General features: G+C 35.3%; 1 protein-coding gene across 1 annotated transcript in view; it reads left to right on the forward strand.

The window, feature by feature from the left end:
* Window positions 1–2,934: 2,934 nt before the first annotated feature.
* Window positions 2,935–21,899, forward strand: part of LOC115876562 (ELKS/Rab6-interacting/CAST family member 1-like) — a 55,916-nt gene continuing 36,951 nt past the window's right edge. The window contains exons 1-2 of the mRNA XM_030892372.1: window positions 2,935–3,272; window positions 19,238–19,601. Coding sequence (XP_030748232.1) covers window positions 19,249–19,601 — 353 coding nt within the window. The 5' untranslated portion in view covers window positions 2,935–3,272; window positions 19,238–19,248. The remainder of the gene's footprint in view (window positions 3,273–19,237; window positions 19,602–21,899) is intronic.

Below are 21,899 nucleotides of genomic sequence, written 5' to 3' on the forward strand. Positions count from 1 at the left end.
TCCTGAACAGTTTAGAAAATGCTCAAATCGTATTTTTACTCATGGCTCAATTTTTTCAAATGGCACGAGGGTGACTCATTAGCATGTTTGGAAAAAGCATTTGTTTACGAATAATTTGATACCACACACTTGGTATTTCCAGTCAAATTTTCGTTACGAACCGCTAGTTATAATTTCAAATAAACCATATGTGAAAATGTCAAAAGTTGACATATGATATGTCATTCTATTCAGAGTGTTATTTTCTATGGAATAAAGTAAAAAAATACTGAGGGATTTAAAAATCAAAAGTTGTAGTAATTTCCGGTGAAACCGGAAGTGACCAAAAACAATTAAATACGTCAATCAATCCTAATTTATGTCATATACTAACATACCGAATCTCGTTTTTTTATCTGAAAAAATAAAAAAGTTATACGGCTGGGCCACTTTTGCGTGATGCACCCGCCCGGTATATATGACTATACTCACAGTTACAGCATAGATATTTGCCACATTATAAATTTCAACTTGACTTGACGGTTTTTCCTTGAGCCTACTATATAAAAACAAACTGACCAAGTTACCGCAGGCGGTATATATCATTGACAAAAAAAGTAAAGTAAAGTAAAGATTTCAGTTAACGTATCCTTTTTGCTACCTGGGCTAATCCGGACGGGGCCTACTTTGTTTACGCGGAATCCGAACGGTGGTCCTCGACAATATCATGGTCAGTGGCCTACCGACTTAGGAAGTGTCTAAATTAACTCTTACTCACGAGATATCCGATCTCATCCGGCCCCGAACCGGAGTGAATGAGCAGTGTGTATCAATAGATTTTTACACTTTTCCCTCGGACAACAGCACGATACAGAGTTTCGAACCGGTCACCCGTCCATCCACCAGTAAAAAAAGACCCCCGTTTTACAACGAGATAAATTTTACAAGTATGGCGATTGTTGGTGCGTGTGCAACCGCTCTAGGTGCATACCGCCGTCAACGACAAATTAATTCAATTTTCCACCGGAATTTACAGATATAGAAATATTAAACCGCTGGTTGACGGTATTCTTTTGTATATGTTACGGTTACGGTCCGATATTCGGATAATATCGACATTACCAGGTTAATCTCGAGAATAACACACAACAAAACAACCAAAAACAAAACCAAACCTAAACATTACCCTGTTAATGTCGACATCAACGGATGGGTGTGCTGGACATTGGACTTTAACCGTAACATATACACTAACAATACCGTCGTTAGCTGTTTAGTCAGCGTTTAAGTATTACCTTCCTTATAAACTGAATAGCTTTAGTATAGCAAGTTGTATCTTGTTACTTCCAGGGCGTATAAACACTATATTATTGGAGAATGTTGAGAACCAAACCAAATTAAACTCATGGAGTGCTAGTGGATATGGAGTTGATAGATATAGATAATGTTGAGATATATTTTTAGAGTTTAAATTCAAATCAATATTGATTATAAGTTTTATAAAAACCACAAAATGGTAATTCATTATAAAATGTTTAAAAGGCAATATACATGAAAAAACAAAATACCTTACAATATCTGGAGAGCCTAGAAGACGCAAACTTGTGATCTACGATCACAGTGCAGAACAAGTGGTGTCATTTAAATATCTGTGGGCAAATACCGTATGATCGAATACGGTAAAATAATAATAATAAACGGCGTCAGCGATGCCTATGAAATGAAGATCGCTGTCATTTTATATGTAAAATTATAAGTGAAATGTCATCGATCGTCATTTCCAAGCCAAATGGACGCCGTTTTTTTCGATCATACGGTATAAACAAGCAATAGGAATCTCAAGGAGGAAGTAAAAACTCAAACAACAAAGGCATCATTAATATCAGGATATTTAAGGAATATAATTTGGCAAAATAAATATATGAGTGTCAGAAGCAAAGTTAGAATTTATAAGGCTTGAGTGAGACCGGTTATGACGTATGCGATAGAAACTAGAGCAGAGAACACAATAACAAAACGGCTCCTCAGAACAACAGAAATGCGAACACTTAGATCAATTACAGGATATACCTTATATGACAAAAAAAAATGAGGATATAAAAGAAACATGTGAAATACAGGATGTAGTAAGATGGACAAGAAACAGGAGAAGAGAGTGGAGAGACCATGTGGACAGAATGCCAAACGACCGGTTAACGAAAATTGCTAAGATCGATTGTTAAGAAATCGACCGCCTGGACGACCACCTATAAGATGGTGTGGTGAATTTTAGTGTGAATCTCAACTAGTTCCTCACTATTTAGCCATAATTTATATTGAGACATCTTAAATTGGTTTTCTTTGCCAATATTAATGAGGCATATGCTTCTTATGTATATTTATGCTCTTCAAACATAGTTATATGGCTCATTAATATTTGTTAAAAAACCAACCCAACTTATGTATCCAATTGCAATAAACAAAGGACCTCCAAACCAATATTTTTACATTACATTTCCTTGAAAAAACTGTATAATATTGTTCAGAGATCCATCATGGGAAAATCCTTATTGATCACTTGCCGTTATCACTAGAGACGTTAATTCGTGAATAGAGCTTGATCAAATTCTTCTTTCGTGCTCTCCTATATTTGAAAGGTTACCCTTCTAGTCGAGTCCGTTTATACATCAAAAGTCCTCAACTTCACACATATATTTCCATGAAGGACAGAATTAGGTACTTAGATAACTGATGTTTCATGTATATGTGAAATGAAAATATCCCCCGCAACCTCTCCATGACCTACAGACTTCCCTGCGTACCCCCTCCCTTTACGCGCCACTGTTCTCTACTCCCGCACGTCCTCTGACGTCACGGACGCCCGCGCGCGCACTTTCGTCAACGCGCTACGCTGCTATATTCCTATATCCTCTCCCGTGCGCTACACCCATTCATCGATCCCGGCGTCATCCAGAATCGCGCCGTTCCACACCAGGATCAGTGGGGAAAAGAGAGAATGAGTTGCGCGCGCACTCGATCGCCGTACGTCGCGACGTCTGCCATTGTCGTCGCCGAGGCAGCGAGCAGCGTCGCGATCCGTCGACCAGAGTGAGGCGGAAAAATAACTAGCGAAATCGAAAGGAACGGGCGGCATTTCAGATAGAAACTGCTAGGAAAAGTCGATAGGGTTCGAATTTCGGATCGGTGGTGAAGGAGGTGTTTTTGGATATATTACTGTAGCACTAGGAGCGAATTTGGATGAAAGTTGCTCGCTGATTGTTAAGTGGTCGGATTGAGAAAGGTCCTCGAACAAGGTGAGTTTGTTCCTAGTTTTTTAGATGACCCAGTTTTTTGAGGCAGAAATCTCACTCAGGTCTCTCAGATGATTACACGTAGTAAATTAGAAATACAGAATCCATAACATTGATAAATTAACTTAATTATCATATTTGGTGTTCAGTTCTCTTGTGTATTTATTTGTAAATAAAACTCAAAATATATTCCAGATATAAGTATTATAAAGAGCAAACGCCAAAATGGAGTAAATGTCATTTTTCATTGACCAATAAATATCTGTAAAACACTATTACCTAAATATACTATAATCAATGACCAATCATCCAAGAATATCATAAATTGATTTTTCGACACTAAGTAGCTTTTATATTTTTGTATTTTTTCTTTATTTAAGAACAGAAATTGTCAGGAACTGACTTGTAGATAGTGTTCTATCTAAAGAATATCATAAAAAATAAATAGCATGGATTGAATAGAAGAAATACAATACTAGTAAATATATGAAATAATTACTCAAGTATATTTGAAAAAAAAAACAAGACTATTGCTCTGTATCTTACTGACTCAACTAAGAATACAAAATCCCCAGAGAATGTGAAATATTAAAATAAAATATATGACCGAAATAGCATCTGGAAAATCGATTTCTGATTGTTTTGAATGACAATTAAAAATATTTAAAAAATTGATACATAAGTAGTACTACTACAGTTAATGCTATTTTAACTAACAAAAAATGTTTGATTGTAGCAACTTACGCGTCCTATAACTAAATGACTATTAAATTAATAAAGACCATTCTGTGCAAGTTCGTTCATCTCTATTCATGGTAAAGTAAATTTAGTCTATTAAATAAGAGATTACAGATTAAGGCGAGAATTAAAACGTACTAAAATAAATTTTGACGGCTGGATAAGTAATAACATAGCTCAGAGTAAGAAAAACACAGATTCGGGTTTCTTTTTGATGACTGTGTTGGAAAAGTTATGATATATAGGAAATAGAGATGGCGTACTAGCTATACGCATGGTGTTATCAGAATGACACCCCCCTACAAGCATATGTGCAAATGACATTCTCCAAAGATTTATACCAAGGACCAAGATGAGACTGTTACTGAAGGTTTAATCAATATCTTCATAAAAGGTTAAAAAAATCCATTACAATACACCAAAACACTTTATTTTTGCACTAGACGTGCTTTTTGCTAACCATGTTAGCATGATCAGCAGATGATTAAATCTCTCAGTTATCTGCTGATCATTCTAACATGATTAGCGAAACACGCGTCCAGTGCACAAGTAAAGTGTTTTGGTGTATTGTGATGAATTACTGTTTTATCTTGCTCTTAATAAACGGTTCTAAAAGAAAAAAAAGTGTTGTGAAATATATTCGGGAAATGTAAGAATTAGAGATAAATGGACTATATATACTTCTCCATATATACCTAATCCTTTGTTGGTTCAGTCGAGTTGACGGAAGATTTCTTCTAGTGTTGCTGTAAACAGGGGATATTGCGTCTCCCTGTCCTGCTCCTTTGCCAGTTGGGAACTCTGTGGTTGTTATTATATCGTTACTCTTACTTTGGACTTTTTGGCTTCCCTGTTGTTTGAAACTGTTGTTGGCGAGAGTTTCTATATAAGGTCTACCTTGTTTCGCTAGGGCTTCTATTATCGCCTTAGGATATATCGAGTCGAAAGCCTTCTCAAAGTCTATAAAAGCTATGTATGGTGGAAGTTCATATTTATTTGTTCGGCAGTGTTCATCCCAAGTAGTATTTTCACGACTTGCGACCACATGTTTACTAAATACAACGTTGGATTAGTTACAAAAAATAGTTAGCTCCGTACCTTGGGTATTAAAATAAATGTAAACGTTGTTGTAACGTTGTGCCGACGTTGAACTAGTACTATAACAAAGTAAAAGCTTCTGCGACGTCGAATAAACGTTGTCGTGTAACCTTTTTTGCTTAAGTGATCTTTAGGTGATTCGGACAACGTGGTTACAATGTTGGGCAATAAAGAGTTTTCCCACGACACTTTCAGGACCTGTTCCATCATTATGCAAACGTCGTCTGTTTTACTAATTCTAACGTTGTTTAGATTTCCTTATTCTTACGTTGGTAGGACGTCGAGCCACTACCTTTTTGCAACTGTATTGAACCATAACCTTAAATCTTAAATTTTCATTTCATTCTGCTTCATTGTTCTGTTCAGTCAGACAGTTCAGTGCTGTTTTTGTTTTTACAAAAAAAAACTTTATTAAAATGGGACATAAGAAAGCTACATATAAAACTAAATTTAAATATACATCGACTATTACCGATACTTACCGATCCACTCCCTCGTTTATTTAGAATATAGAGGACGGCACAAGCTAGACTCTAGGATGACTAAATTAGTCAATTTTGCGACTAGTATACTACCTGTTAAGGCTGAACTGCGACTTTATTAGTCCAGTATGCGACTACTCGAACTACTCCATCTTAATCTTCAAAACAACAAAGTAAAAGCCGCCATGTTGTTGAATAAGAAAATGTTTCGTTCCTAAAATAGCAATTCCTGCTTATTGAATACATTAACTTGAAATATTTGACTCTAAACAACACGCGGAAACAATTTTTTCGACTGCGTATAAATTATTCTCATTTTACTAAAAAAAAATTCAAGAACTTTTTTAAAACTTCTTTAATTTTAAGACCCATTATTATTTTTCAAAGTAGAAACAATACATTTATCAATAAAGCTGTTTGCGTTTAACTTTTTTGCCTTGGGTAACGAGTTACAGAGTCGGTTTGGTTTGGTTTGGTTGTGATCATAATTATAATCTTTAAACATTCTCCACATTTAAATACTTTTGTTTTGTTTTCCTTTACTGCCATCTGGCATATGTCTCTAACTAAATCATAAAAATAATAGTTTTACTATAATTATCCCAACTTAGGATAAAACGCGACTTAGACGCCATATTATTATAGTTTTGTATTTCTGTGAATTAGGATTTTAAACAACGTTGCAGTTTGTACTAAATTAGGCTGCCAGCCAACGTCGGTATCCAACGTCGTTTCGACCCAAAAATTATTCTCCAAACTAGTGCAGACTAGGGCTGGCACGAGGTTGTGCCGACGCGACGTTGCGCCCCGACGTTTGGTCGCGTGACACAACGTTGTCCCGACGTCCAAATGCTGCTGGGGATAAAATATATAGTGAGTAAAATTTGAAAAAACACAACTTTGGGTAATATTAAACTAAATAACAAATTATGGCGAAATATAGTAGTAAAAATACCAGTTTCTAGCTACTTATTCTCTATATGTTGAAGAATAATAGAGATAAGAGGATGATCTCGCAAAATACAACTTTCGTAAAATCCTCAATCTTTTAACTTCAACAATAAAGAAGTTATCAGAAGTTATCAGACAAGGACAAATGAAAAAGGAATCTTTACAGTACGATAATTTCTATTAACCACTAAAAATGCGTTTATATGCTTTCCTAATGCGTCATGCGTCATGCACTTGTTCCTTCACTCCAATCATTTTCAAGTATGAGGTGTAATTTTTGAAATAAACCAATAAAATTGCATAAAACCAACGATGAACGAACTATTACGAGAATGCATGGTAAACCCGTACTAAATCAATACTCCCATTGTTTTGTTTTTGCCACTCTGAACAATAAAATGTTATTACTCATATGAATAGGCACTTGTTTCTTTATAAGATGCAGATTGTTTCAATTAATTTTTTCTGAGTCGATGCAGTAGAGTGCAGAGATGCAGTAGAGTGTGTTATTTATAAAACCTTCTTATTAAGTTTTAAATTAGTGTCTTAGTATGCTTTACAAATGTTTTTAAAACAATAATAATTAGACTTATTTTTTTTATATATAATATCTTATACACAATTATGCCGCATGAAAAAAAACGGCGTTTAGTTGGCTGGGAAACGACAATCGATGACATTTTCCATATAAATTTACATATATATATCTGCAACATCAGCCGAAGATTGTTTTTACTTAAATCAAGGAAAGTTTTTGATTTTTCTCGGTCACAGGTTCTGAGAAACTTTTTCGAGTGTCTTAGACCGTTGGAGGATTTTCATTCCAGGTTACGGAGTCTTCCAAGTTCTTAAGTTCCGCTTAAAGTTGATTTCCGCTTGGCAAGCAGAACCAGCAGCAGGTCCAGTTAGTGGAGTGTTCGCTCCTTTTCTAGCTAGATCGTTACACCCAGAGTAGAAGGACTTTACTGCCTAATTTTCTCAATTTCTTTAGACATTCTCTGACCACCTTCGAATTGATGGTTACTTGGTTGATCGCTTTTAATGCTGCTTGACTATCGTATAAGATCGCTATTTCCTGTTTAGGATAGATTCCTATCTAAGATAAATTGCATCTTTTAAACGCATCTTTCGGTAGCAGAGATTTCAGCCTGAAGGATGCTGGGGTAGGGGCCTATTGGTTGGGAGTATTTAGGTTTCGGCCCAAATACTCCCATCCCTGTCCCTGATTTGGCTTTGGAAGCATCAGTATACCATGTAATGGTATGGTCTTTTACATGATGAGCGAACGTTTCTCTCTTCCAATCCTTTTTATTGCTTAATACTACAGTAAGGTGCTTCTCAAAGTTGTACATTCTTGGTATGTCATCCACTGTTAGTTAGGGAGTGGAATTTTCTTTTTGAGGGTGTTCCAAGCTCCTGACCTGAAAATTCCCCCAGTGGTGTTTCTGTCAATAGCCATTCTAATCATTGTAGAATGGCTAGAAATAGAATATAATAATAAAAATTTTCCAGGCCAAAATAACTGTAATCCATTATTTTGTAGAAGAAATAATTTGATTTTGAGCAATGTTACGTTAGGCTGGATATCGCGGCACGACGGGCACAAGGGTCACGAAAAAGTAAATAAAATTTGAAAACAAGACTTCTCAATGCAATTCATCCAGTATCGCTGTCCAGAATCCTTCTACGGTACTGCATAAGCTGTTACAAGAATGACCACAAAACAATGGGTAGAATGTAGAATGTGTAAGAGGGGGGTTAATCACCGCGACTTTAGAGATCTATTATGTCCCCCTTTTTTTAGTTATTATACTACATTGATGATTGTGAATCATACAATCTTCCTGTTGTAGGGGGAACAGAGTATTTCCCATCCTCCGCTGACAACAGATGTTTATCCTCCGAGGAGTGGGCACCTTCTACGTGGGTATACACCCTTCCACGGTTGGGTTTAGCCTTCCATGCCCTTCACAGACGAGGAGCTTGTCTTCGGCTCAGTTACCCGTGAGGTGGAGGCTGGAAGATCTGTCTTCATTTTCTCCACCTCTTTAACTTGGTCTCGCCTGATACCGGTGTTGTCCCGAATATATGATAGAGGATAAGTCTCTCTTTCTTTATTGCCTCCTTGGATTTGAGGTCAATTACATCGCAAGGGTTAGTCGGTCCACTTCTATATAGACCCGCACGTAGAAGTAAGGAAGACGAGAATACAATGGGTTGCCCACTGGTGCTCCAAGGTTGAGACCAGTAGAGGCTAGTCTTCTATCTAGCCATGCATCCCATTGATCTGGTTCCGCGCGCCATCATAGGATATAGGTTTTTGCCCGTGACAATAGAGTACATATATACAGTATGACTATAGATAGTACAGTGTGCCTGGTATGACGGAAAGGGTAGTCCATCCGGCATCATTATACGTCTTGGTGCAATTCCCTGGCCAAGACATTACAGCCAGGGACAAGACAATGAGATGCTCCTTAAACCCAGCCAAAATACCAGAGGGGATTTCCCCGATTTCCCCTAGCACCTGACCCAACCAAGCCCAAAGAAACCAAACTTGACTTAGCCCTCTACATTCTACATTCTACAGGACTAGCCCTGTGCTAGCCCTGACTAGCACCTGACCAACGACAAGGTCTCGCATCTCCTTAAGGAAGAAAACAGTGGGTAGCCAACAATTCTCTCAATAGCAAATAAATGTACTAGGACAAAAACAGCTGAAAGAGTTCATATCAAAATATTCATGAAAATTTACGGCAGATCTAATAGCAAGACCAGGTAGACTGTAGACTGTCTCAAAACTATAGTCGGTCTACTAACAGAGGGCACTGCGATTTTAATAGGCATATAAACGTCTGATTTCTTAGCGACGCGACGCGACGCGACGCGACGTCTGGCGTCCGCGGCCCGCCGCGCATCTTGTTTGTTTCCCTATAAAGTGATACATTACTTTTTATTGATATAATAGCTTTGTTCGGGTTCTTGTTATTACCGATTCTGAACCGTCCTAGAACTAATGCGTATGCGCAGAAGGAAATATGAAGACATTATTTCATTTGCGCATGCGCTGCAGAGTTCTAGGACGGTTCAGAATCAGTAATAACAAGAACCCGAACAAAGCTAATAAATACAGGTTTTAGCCATGTATGTTCATAAAAACGATCCAATGTGCGGCGAGACGCGGACGCCAGACCTCACATAGCGATATCACAAAGGATAGGAGTGAAAAATGAAATATAGAGATCAAAAGAGGACCACAATAAATCTGAAAAGGTCGTAATGGAACTGGCCGATGCCCACCTCAAAAGTCGAAACTACCACAAATATCAATTACTTTTTTATCAACATCAGAAAAAATTGTTAAATAAAAAATAGTCGATTTGACACTTTTTTGCTAAAAATATATCTATGAATATAAACTTAACTATAAATAAAAAAATAATTATTGGTAATGCATGTGTCAAATTACATGAATAAATGACAATGACCTACATAATTAATAGTTGTTGGATCAATTCCCCTATGAATGAAGGTATTTAAAAATAAAATATATTATTGAATGGTTTTCGTAAACACGAGTAGCAGGAAAAAGTCGATATGATTATAGAGAACTTGGAATAGCTTGTTTTATTGATTGATTAGGGAGCTTAAAATAACGTTATTGTTAATTCCTTGGGATAATTTTAATTTTTTAAAGTTACATACGAGTTTCCTACTTTAAAGTCTTTCTCCTCAAATAAAAGAAGAAAGTTTTATTCATATTGAGTAAAATTTCGTAAAAAAATTATGTAAAAAACTATAAGACGATTTTTATAATAAAGTTTTAATAAAAATCGTATTACTACAAACAAAAACACGAGCAAAACATATTTATCATTTATTTACTTTGCTATCTTGGTACAGATCCAAACAGCAATATCTGTCACAACAATTGTATCTGTCGTTCCTATTCTATATTTTATCAAACTCGTCTAACCGACCATATCACATATCAAAATAACCTACATTTCGACGATGGAATTAAAAAAGAAAAGATAAAAAATAGGTCAGCGCGCTTCTATTTTTAGTTTTCTTTTTCAATTAATTTTCTTTTGAAAGTAATCCGTCATCCCAGATAAGTCTTATATAAACGGAGAAGCTCCGTACAGAAATATTAAACAAAGGCTTCTTTGAATTAAATGGCCTGGAGTTAAGATAATATTCAAATGATTTTTAAATATAATTTGTTAACAGATATGGATTCAAAAATGAAAAAAGATACTACATTTTCATATACAGGGTGTCTCAGATTTTAATCGGGAAAATTTAATAGACGATAGAACTTGCAAAAATAAAACAAAAATTTCATATCAACTTGTAAGATTTAAAGCTTCCTTTTCAAAATACAGGGTGTTAAAGTTACTTAAAAAAGAAAAAAAAAATAAGATATTTGAAAAACTATTTAATCGATTTTGATATAACATGACCCGTTTATAATACTTACTATGGGACTTAATTTGATATAATTAGATTTAAGTTTAATGGCCATGGGCGGCGGTGGGGCATCACTGTTAAATTATTTTAAAGGAAAAAATAGCGACGCCACTGCTTTTTTAGAAGTTTAATATTATTTTTGGATTAGTAATTAAAAATATTATTTTTTTGTCTCCTGACTTTTTTGTCTATCTTGCTTACTTCTTGCGAAAAAAATTAAATTCATTTATTCACTCCACCCTGGAGTGTTTTTTGATTAAAATCTGAGACAACCTGTATAGGTCATATAGTGTCAATCTGTCTTTCAAGAAAAACTTTAAAATGCGCACCACTTTTCTTCAATAAAATTAATAGATTTTTGTGGTAGATGGGCCACACGGTATAATTTTTGTCATAAAACTATGCCGTGTGATCCATCTACCTTTAAACTAGTAAACATTTTAATACTGTTATGGAGCATTTACTTTGAAATTATTAATATAGTTTTGTAACGTTTTTAGTTCGTTACATGTCTTTTTTATATATAATATATGATGTCTGGGGGCCTATCATCACCGGATTCCCTCTCGTTCAGGCCGGATAGTTTATTTGACGAGTAATTTTTACGTTCTCTAGTCGGCAACCCTGCTATCGTTTCACTGTTCTGTGGAGGCGCTGTCAACATCGCTTCTGTCAACTCTCTCCGTGCTTAACTTCACTTGGCTTTGACTTCTTAATCTAAGGCTTTGACCGTCCGACTGTCACCGTCAAAAAATCCATGCTTCGAGAAACTGCAATTATTAAAATCTTGCTGTATAATTTGAATCAGCTGCTATTTCGATGTTACAGGTAAAAATGAGATATTATCTTTTTTGATTCGTTATTATTACTGCGTATTTTTAGGGTAGAGTTTTGGATGTCCCAACCTAACTTGTATTTGTATTTTGCTGGCACGTTGGCGTCCCTTTTCTTTTGTCCTCCAGAATGTCACATGGAAGAAAGGACATGTTCTTTATTATTTAGTGAGCCCTCGGAAGTAATTCGAGGTAGGTTCATTTTGTTTATTAGACCTTGTTTGATTTTAAACAAGAGTTTCGTATTTTTAGGGTCCAAGGTACAGACTATTTACAAGGTACGGGCATTATCCAAGGTCCTATAGTATCCAAGGTACGGGTAGTGTTCCCCTGTACCGTTGTCTTATGGACGGACTGTGTCCAAGGTATGGGCAGGTGTCCCATATCCAGGGGCGGCTCGTGGCACTGGAAGATGGTGAGGCACATTAGAAGAGAATTTTTATTAGTATGTATATAGGGTGACCATTAGTACGAGGAAGTCCAATATCTTCGTAGTTGACAAATATATGAAAAAAAAGTTCTATATAAAAAAGTGCATATCCTAAAAAAATATTTTCTTTAAAATTGCAATCGCATTACCATTTTTCTGTACAGAATTGGATTCAGCATAAAATTCAGCATACATCACACTATTGATTTATTTGAAGCACTATATATGCGGGATTTCCATGATAATTTGAAAAATTTCATTTTTTAAAAAGTGGTAAAAACCTGGAGTTAATTTAACTTATTGATATATTATTGCTTAAGTATGTATATAGCGAGGTATGTAGGACCAAAGAAGAAATCTTTACATTATTTTATACAGGGATTTTTTTATGGCACGGCCAACATTGCAATATTATAATGCTATATCTCAATTTTTTTAAATGCAATACACACTGTATATTATTTTTAGTATTTTAGATACCTACAGACTTAAAAAGCGCACATTTTTGTATTTAAAATATTTCTAAATTTTTAGCAGTTGACTTAAGCCTTATGTAATATAATTCGCAGTATTATACCGTATGATCGAATAAAAACGGCGTCAGCGATGGCTATTAAATGAAGATTGCTGTCATTTTATATGTAAAATTATATGGAAAATGTCATCGATCGTCATTTTCAAGCCAACTGGACGCCGTTTTTTCGATCATACATTTTACCTATTACATAGGGCTATTGCAACAGTAAATTTTTATCAAAGCGACCTCACGATATTTTGTCTTATATTTTACTCTGTATGGTAAAATTTTGTTTTTTCTACCCATCCTATAAAAATAAAACAAAATGAAATCTCTGTAACAGGTTGCTTTACTTTTTGACTATACGAGTACACAATTTAGCTAGAAATGATTCGAATTCGAAAAACTTTACCTGAGGAAGTCCTCTGATGATGCATGGTCCCTCTAAATCATCATATCAATCAACAAGTCACTGCCCACTTTTTAGGTATTTACTTAATACGTTGTAATCAGTAAAACGAGTAATTAAACATGCAATTCACATTAAAAAACGTATATATTAATCAATTAGAGACAAAACAGTGCAATAACCGGCAGAGTTAATTCAAACTGTGATTCAAACTAATACAAATTCCCAAATAATGCAATTCTGCATTTTCAGCCTGTCGCCTAAAATCTCTCGGGCTGATCGGGAAGTGATACATATTTTTAACGAACGGCTTTTAAGGTTTAAATTTACATTTGAGGCTCGCCTCAATACGGTCTTTTTACGCGCTACTACTCCATACATTTTATCTCTCTTCAACTAAAGGTTTTGCCTATGCTTTTTCTTTTCATTCTATAGATTTAAGATTCCAATGAACGCTGTCGCTCCGTCAATACGATATACCACAATACGTTAGACAAGGAAAGGCGAGAGGCAAACCTCTGCACATATACTTCTTAAAGAACAAATGAGATGGATATATATATCGTCGAGTTTGTCGCATATGGGAAAGGAAGCGCGTTTAAAGGAATACCATCGACGTAATTTATTGTAGAATGACGGATAAAAAATACAATTATTATTGATGCAAATAGGGAAAAAAAATATAAAATTGTGATTAAAGATGTATCGATTAATACGTGTAATTCTTCAAATGTATTGGTGAGGCACTGCCTCATCTGCCTCATAGGACAAGCCGCCCCTGCCCATATCTATGTATTGATTCCAAGGTTCGGGCATTATCCAAGGTCCTCGTAGTGTTCCAAGGTACGGGTAGTGTTCCCATATTGTCACAGTATGGATACAGCGTAAGCCCCATGCTGCTTCGTTCCCATCTATAAGCCAGTTAGTAGTTACGGCTGTATCAATTCATGGTGTCTTCATTCTGCCCCCTTTTATTGTTTTGGCCAACAGGATCGCCGACAGACAGTACAGAGATATGAGCCCACCTCACGCTGCTACTCTTTGAAACAGGATTGCCTCAAGAACAGCTAAGTGTAGATTTAGGTTCTAGTTTTCAGTCGATTTTCAGTCTTAACTTAACGTACATTTTAAACGATATCGTACAGACTATATTTAGTGGTTAGATTATTAAGAACATTTATGTCGATTTAGTAGTTACAATATGATTTAGATTTTTAGGTTTCATTACATTACGCCTTGTAATAGTATTACTTTTTTATAGATATTATTATTGCACTACATCATATAAAATATATCAAATTAATTAAAGTAATGCTACATTTCATATATTCTCTTAAACTTTACATGTCTTGTATTTTATCATAGTTGTTTTCATAGATATTTAGTACAATTCTTAACACCACTTTCGTTGACATATAACCACTATATATTTACTAGAACTCTACAATGTCCTGTACCAGCAAATAACATCATGAATAAATATAGTCATTAGTTTTAAGTAATATACAACTGTGTTTTCTTTCTCTGTACATGCCTGGCGCCCAATATCTGTATTTTTTTGTTAATTGTTATTGATTAGTTCTCTCTCTAGTGAAATACCTTACCCACGACTGCTCTCCGATGAAAAGCTGCCATTCGCAGTGGTAGTTGTTATAAAAAACCGCTACACCTTATTTTCTAATCAGAGCTGCAATTAAGTCTTATTCTTATTTAAATTATTTTAATTGACTTAAAATCAAATGAATTTTAAGTCAATTTTCGAAAGCTGACTTAAGATTTAAGTCTTCTTGAAAATGATCTGTGACTTAAGTCTTTTCTAAGAAGACTTAAATATTTTTCTATTTCGGAATAAAGATTTAAGTCTTCTTAGAAAAGACTTAAAGTCATTAAAAAGATTTAAGTCTTTTTATAACAGACTTAAGTCATTAAAATGATTTAAGCCTTTTTATAAAACGCTTAAAGCTTGATTTTCATGCATCCGTTGTCCGACGATACGTTGATACGATATTAATTTCATTGGTTGTATTTAAAGGCTTCAATTGGTTAGAAACGGTTAACCAATCGAAGCCTTTAAATACAACGAATGAAATTAATATCGTATCGTCGGACAACGGCTGCATGAAAATCAAGCTTAAGTCAGATTTTTGTACATTTTTATGATACGCTTTTAACAGCAGCATTCTTTTTTTAACTGTTAGGCTGCAACCAATCAGCAGAATAAAAAAAAACAATGCTTAATAACATTAGTAAATAAAATGTTAGTTTTTCGGAACCGGTTTTGATTATTTGTCGTATTACAGTCTGTTGTCTTTCAAGTGAATCCCCGACTCCGTTATGTACCCCGAAAGACGAATGAAAGAAATTTATCTCGAATATATTGAAGAGTACCTTAAAATCCTCAAGCTTTTAGCTTATGTCAACGATATATTAAGGTGGGTATTCACTTGCAACAAAACACTCCGAACGAACCAAACGCGCCGCGTGCGCTTTAACAAGACTTTTGTGTAGTCAGTACGTTACGCCGAACCGAACCGAACGCGCCAAACATTTACCGAAGCTTGTCGGTAAACGGGATTTGCTCAAAAGAATTTGTTCGTTGGCCGGTGTTCAGAGGATACGGCAGTTTTGAACGTTCGTTGTGTTTGGGGTGTTTTTAAACTGTACCTAGTTATGGAGTGGAACAGAGAAAAGTGTTTAAATTTGAGTTAATTGATGAGTTTGAAAGGCGGCTAATTTTATTAAATTAATAATTAATTAAATTCTTCTTATGCATATAATCTAGGTCACTAAGTAAGGCCATATTATATTGACGGCGCAAATAGAGGCGTCTTAGCCACATTTTTCGTCCTTTCTTTTTTTCTCTTTTTTGTTACCCGCTAATGCCTCTATAATTAAAAAAGCAGCAGCGGCTATGGTAATATCAGATGCATCCTTATCGACAAACACACTAACACTGATTCACACACTGATTACTGGTGGGAACGCAGCGAACACCGCAAACAGGCGCACAATGGATCGAAGCATAGGAAAATAGGGACATTGACTTATTTGGAAATTAATACTTTTATTTTACTGTTTTTTATGTACGACTTCAATAAATACAACAAAAATCTAAATTAATATGGCATTTTGTACCATATAGTTTGCAAAATATACAGGGTGTCTCAAAAAAAGAACTAATATCTAAACAAAAAAGAAAACAAAAATATTATAACAAAAAAGAAATTGCTTTCTCTGTTAAATCTAAATTAATATGGCCTTTTATACCAGATATTTTAAAAAATATACAGGGTGTCTTACAAAAAGAGCTCATCTATAAACAAAAAAGAAAACAAAACATTATAACATATGTATGAGAAATTACTTTCTCTGTTAAATCTAAATTAATATGGCCTTTTGTACCAAATAGTTAACAAAATATACAGGGTGACTCACAAAAGAACTAATCTCTAAATAAAAAAGAAAACAAAAATATTATAGCAAAAGAGATATTGCTTTCTCTGTTAAATCGCTACGAATTTTATCACAGCTACGCATATCAGTTATATATGGATCGGAAGACAACAAAAGATTATGTAATTTGCAAAAGTTCTGTTAGACCTTCTTGAACGGCATTCTCTATATTTTCGAAAATATTTATTCCTAGACTCTGAGGCCTCTTCAGACAGATGCCCTATCGGAAACCAAAAATTGCTGATGATTTTTGCTCCGTGTATCAAAATTTTGTGTAGAGAAGATGGCATGTAATACCATCCATGAAGGTTAACTCTTCTGCAGTCTCTTTTACAAATTTATTAAACTTTTCGGCATTTATTTTTTTTTTCCTGAAACCATAACTTGGAGTAATGTATATAGTCTTTCCAGCAATCAATTCATCGATTCCTGTAATTTGTTATGACTTTTCGAAGTTTCGGAAAAATCTTCTCGCAGTGTTTCCATCGATAGTTGTGCCCCATCCCTGTTTAACGACATCGACTATCAAACCCATTTCCTCCCTAAATCTAAAATAAAATTGCAAATATATTCTGCAAAGCAACGCGTGATGCGCGTCCACGGCAAACTCGACAAATTGCCGAATACCAATTCAATTGCCGAATACCGAATACCAAAACGAAAGCATTTCTGGGCCTTTCAACCTATATGCCTTATGTATTGTAGTGTAATTCAGTTCACTCCAATGTTCTTCGACGAATATAATTACCTATATCGGCAAATTACAAATTGTTTGATGGTGCACTGTGCGTGCATTGCATAAATTCAAGGATTTTTCCATTAAAAACATTATATTTTTTGCAGTGGCACTTTGGGGCAGCCAATTTTTTTATAGTATGTGCTAGTAAAGGTGGCTCTTTACATTGCACGTAATATCTCCACTTACATCCGCTTACATTTTTTTGTAATTCAAGAAAACTTTATATTTTTAAGTCTTAATGACATAAATAAAAAACAAATGAGTTCAATCGAATACTATAGCCCAAGAACGCTTCTAATAAGTCGTTATATATAACAAACGAATATCTTTTACATCCATTTTAAAATTACAATTAAATGTAAGACTCTTTATCTACCATTTGAATGATTTTTCAGTTTACTTCAAATGGTGCTCATATACTCAATAAGTAAATAACAAACAGACATACTGTATGTGTTTTACAAGACTAGAATATCTCTTTAACACAAATATGTAAAAAAATATTTAAATTTGGAACTCTTCAAAAACAGCCAATGTCCTTATCTTCCTATGCTTCGATCCATTGTGAGGCGGAACGCTCCGCGCAAAATGTTTTGTTGCAGGTCGTTCAGAGCGCTCCCGGAAAATGTTTTGTTGCAGATTGTTTGGGGTGCGCGGCGCGTTTGGTTTGTTCAGAGTGTTTTGTTGCAAGTGAATACGCACCTTTACATAGTGATCAAAACATCAGCACATTTTAATAGACATGTATTCGATGATAGCTTATCTGTCATATAAACACATAATATACATACATAAATAATTGTTTATCATACATATAAAGTACAAAATTGGTTAAATTTTATTAAAAAAATATATACCGGGTGCGTCTCAAAAGTGGCTCATACCTCACACCTATAACTTTTTTATTTTTTTAGATAAAAAAACGAGATTGGGTATGTTAGTATATGACATAAATTAGGATTGATTGTAACGTATTCAATTGTTTTCGGTCACTTCCTGTTTCACCGGAAATGACTGCAACTTTTGATTTTTAAATGGCACCCTTGGTATTTTTCGATTTTTTTCGATAGACTTGACATTCGCTTCTTGACATTCTGAATAGAATATCATATGTCGATTTTTGACATTCTCGCTTAATAAAAAATTGTATTTTAAATTTCAGTCTAGAGTGCCATGGCTATGTTCAAAACACTAATTCTAAATCAAGGAGCCTTGGAAAAATAAATTTGATCGTCTAATGTTTTTAGTGTCTTCTCCTGGCCGGTTAAAAGATGCACAAATCGTATTTTTAATAATATCTCAATTTTTTCAAATGGAACGAGGGTGGCTCATTAGCATATTTGTAAAAAGCTTTTTTTACGAATAATTTGATACCACACACTTGATATTTCGAGCCAAATATTCGTTATGAACCGCAAGTTATAATTTCAAATAAACCATAAGGAAAAATGTGAAAAGTTGACATATGATATGTCATTCTATTCAGAGTGTTATTTTCTATCGAATAAAGTAAAAAAAATACTGAAGGTGCCATTTAAAAATCAAAAGTTGTTGTCAGTCCTGTGAAAGCGGAAGTGACCGAAAACAATTGAATACGTCAATCAATCCTAATTTATGTCATATACTAACATACCAAATTTCATTTTTTTAACTGAAAAAATAAAAAAGTTATAGGGGGTGAGCCACTTTTGAGGCGCACCCGGTATTTTTGTGTTTTGTAGTTGTTCTGAAAATGAACCGTTTTATTTTATGTGGTTTTAGTTAGGTTAGGTTTTTTTTAGAAATGACTTAAGACTTTTTAAAACTGACTTGTTGCAGTTTCTAATATACCTTTTCTCTTTGCAGAATGTCATGAGATGTCCCGTAGCGACGCGTACGTGGGGGGCTCGCGCTCCCCTCGCGGCGTGAGGCTGCCCACCGTGGACCGGTCGCCCACCAGGGCCACGGGCTACGCGGGGGCCGGCAGCCCCCTGGGCCACCGCAAGGCGCTGCGTTCGTCGCGCTCCGGCAACAACTCGCCCAGCGAACACGTGGGCGGCGGAGGCGGCATGGTGGGCGGCGGCGTGGGAGTGGGTGGCGGCGGGGGAGGCTACGGCGGCTACCAGACAGGGTACTATCGGGACGAGGACCTGGAGGAGCAGATGCTGGAGGAGAGGGGCAGACCGATGGCGGTGGGGCCGGGGCATCACAGGTCTAGGAGCGCAACTAGGTGAGTTAAACAATATTATTTTTATCGCTTCCCTTTTCTTTTCTCCACTCTGCGCATCTCATATGGACGCCACTTGGGTCGTATCAATCGATTTTATGTCAGTTCGTACGATCCAAACAAGTGAGACGCGAGTATCGTCCAAATATATTTGATCCAAGTACACTTTAACCATATCAACCTGGCTTTAAGGCTTTGGGCAGATTGGACAAACAACCTGGCTATCGGCAGCTTTTGGTACATCGAAATAAATATAGTCATTGGACCGGCTGCCGATACCCCGTGCTTCGGACCTTAATCTGACGTTCATTCATTTATTTCTATGTAGACCAAAACCTGCTGATAGATCTAGTGGAATCGAGTCAATTCAATGCACGTCCTTCCAACAAGAAGGATAAGCAATCCTTCCAACAAGAGGGATTGTCAGGACGTACAGTGTCCCGCAAAAGTGCGTCATGCATCTGTAGCTCCTAGAATAAAAAACTTGGTACTAGGATGTATTTCAGGAAAATATTTTAACTTCCACGGGGTGGGTCAAAAAAGTGTTAGTGGATCGGGATGATTTTTTTTAGATGAAACACCCTGTATATTGTTACATTTTTGGCTTCCTTTCAGATCACTTTACATAATCCTAAGATATGTGTAGATATATTTCGATAGTTTCAGAGATATTAATAAATAAATAAAAAATATGTATTTTTCGGCCTCTCTTAACAAAATGATTAAAATACAAGAACTGTCCTAAAATCAAAATTATATTACGTATTTACGTTAGATGGTCTGTACTTACTTTGCTATAAATATCGTAATCTTAAATAATACAGGATGTTCAAAATTCTACGTCAAACTTTCTAAAATACAAAATAAATTTTCTTCGTTTTTTAAATGAAACACCCTGTATATTATTTTTTTAGTAAATGGAGAATTATAAAATGATTTTTTTTTATTTAGAGTATTATTTTTAACGGTTTCGCAGATATTCGCGGTTTTATATTTTTTAATATGGAATTTTCCATAGTAAACATTTATGAAAGCCACAATGATTTTTCTCTCGTATTTTACCGTTGAAAGAGCCATATGAAATAATACCGCGAGTATCTGCAGAGTCGTTAAAAATTTTGAAATACTCTAAATACAAAAAATGTTCATTTTTTAATTTTCCATTTACTAAAAAAATAATATACGGGATGTTCCATTTAAAAAAACGAAGAAAATTTATTTTATATTTTAGACAGTTTGGCACAGAAATTTGAATACCCTGTATGATTTAAGATTACGCTATTTATAACAAAGTAAGTACAGACCATCTAAAATAGAAACACCTAATATAGTTTTAATTTCAGGACAGTTCTTGAATTTTTAAAAAAAAATTTAAAAAAGGATGAAAAGATTTTTTTTTATTTATTTATTGATATCTCTGAAACTATCAAAACTTATTTAAAAAGATCTTAAGATTATGTAAACTGATCAGAAAGGAAGCCAAATATGTAATAATATACAGTGGAAAGCCTAAGCCTAACCTAACCAAAAATGTAATAATATACAGGGTGTTCCATTTAAAAAAAATCATTTTTTGAGTCACCCTCTAGAGATTAAATTATTTTCTTAAAATACATCTTAATACATATTTCACGCTTGCACTTAAACAAAATTGCCAATTTTTTTATTTTACGAGCTACAGGTACTTTTTTTTAGAACGAGTTGCTTCATATTAATTGCTTTATAATGCACCGTTTACACATAACATTTTATCTATTCAGTCAAAACGGGCCGTTCTGCTTAAAATGAATTAAGACGGATAGTTCAATTTTGCATTATTGTTTTGCATACACTGAAAAACGGGAACCAACTGAAAGCGGAACTGAAGAATCTGGAAGACTCCATCCGTAACTTGGAATGGGTGTCCTCCAACGGTCTAAGACACTCGAAAAAGTTCCTCAGAACTTACGACCGAAAAAAATCAAAGGTTTTCCTTGATTTAAGTAAAAATAATCTTCGGATTGTGGCCCTCCGTGCCGCTCTTCACAGTCGAGGAGCTTGCCTCTGGCTAAGGAACCCTTGAGGTGGAGGCTGGAGGATCTGTCTCTATTTTCTCCACCTCTTTAACTTGGTCTCTCCTTAGACCTGTATCTATAATAGAGGATATGTTCCTCTTTCTCTATTGCCTCCTTGGATTTGAGGTCAATTCCTATTGTTAGGACCTGACCATGACCATCCTCCCTCGAGTTGATGACTCGCCAACTCGATGTCCATAATACATTGAAGCTCTGACGTTGGATAAGGCTCAGCAGGTAGGTGGTC

This window comes from Sitophilus oryzae, unplaced genomic scaffold, assembly GCF_002938485.1.
Source record: "Sitophilus oryzae breed Bouriz unplaced genomic scaffold, Soryzae_2.0 scaffold_1436_pilon_pilon, whole genome shotgun sequence".
In the NCBI taxonomy this organism is placed as follows: domain Eukaryota; kingdom Metazoa; phylum Arthropoda; class Insecta; order Coleoptera; family Curculionidae; genus Sitophilus; species Sitophilus oryzae.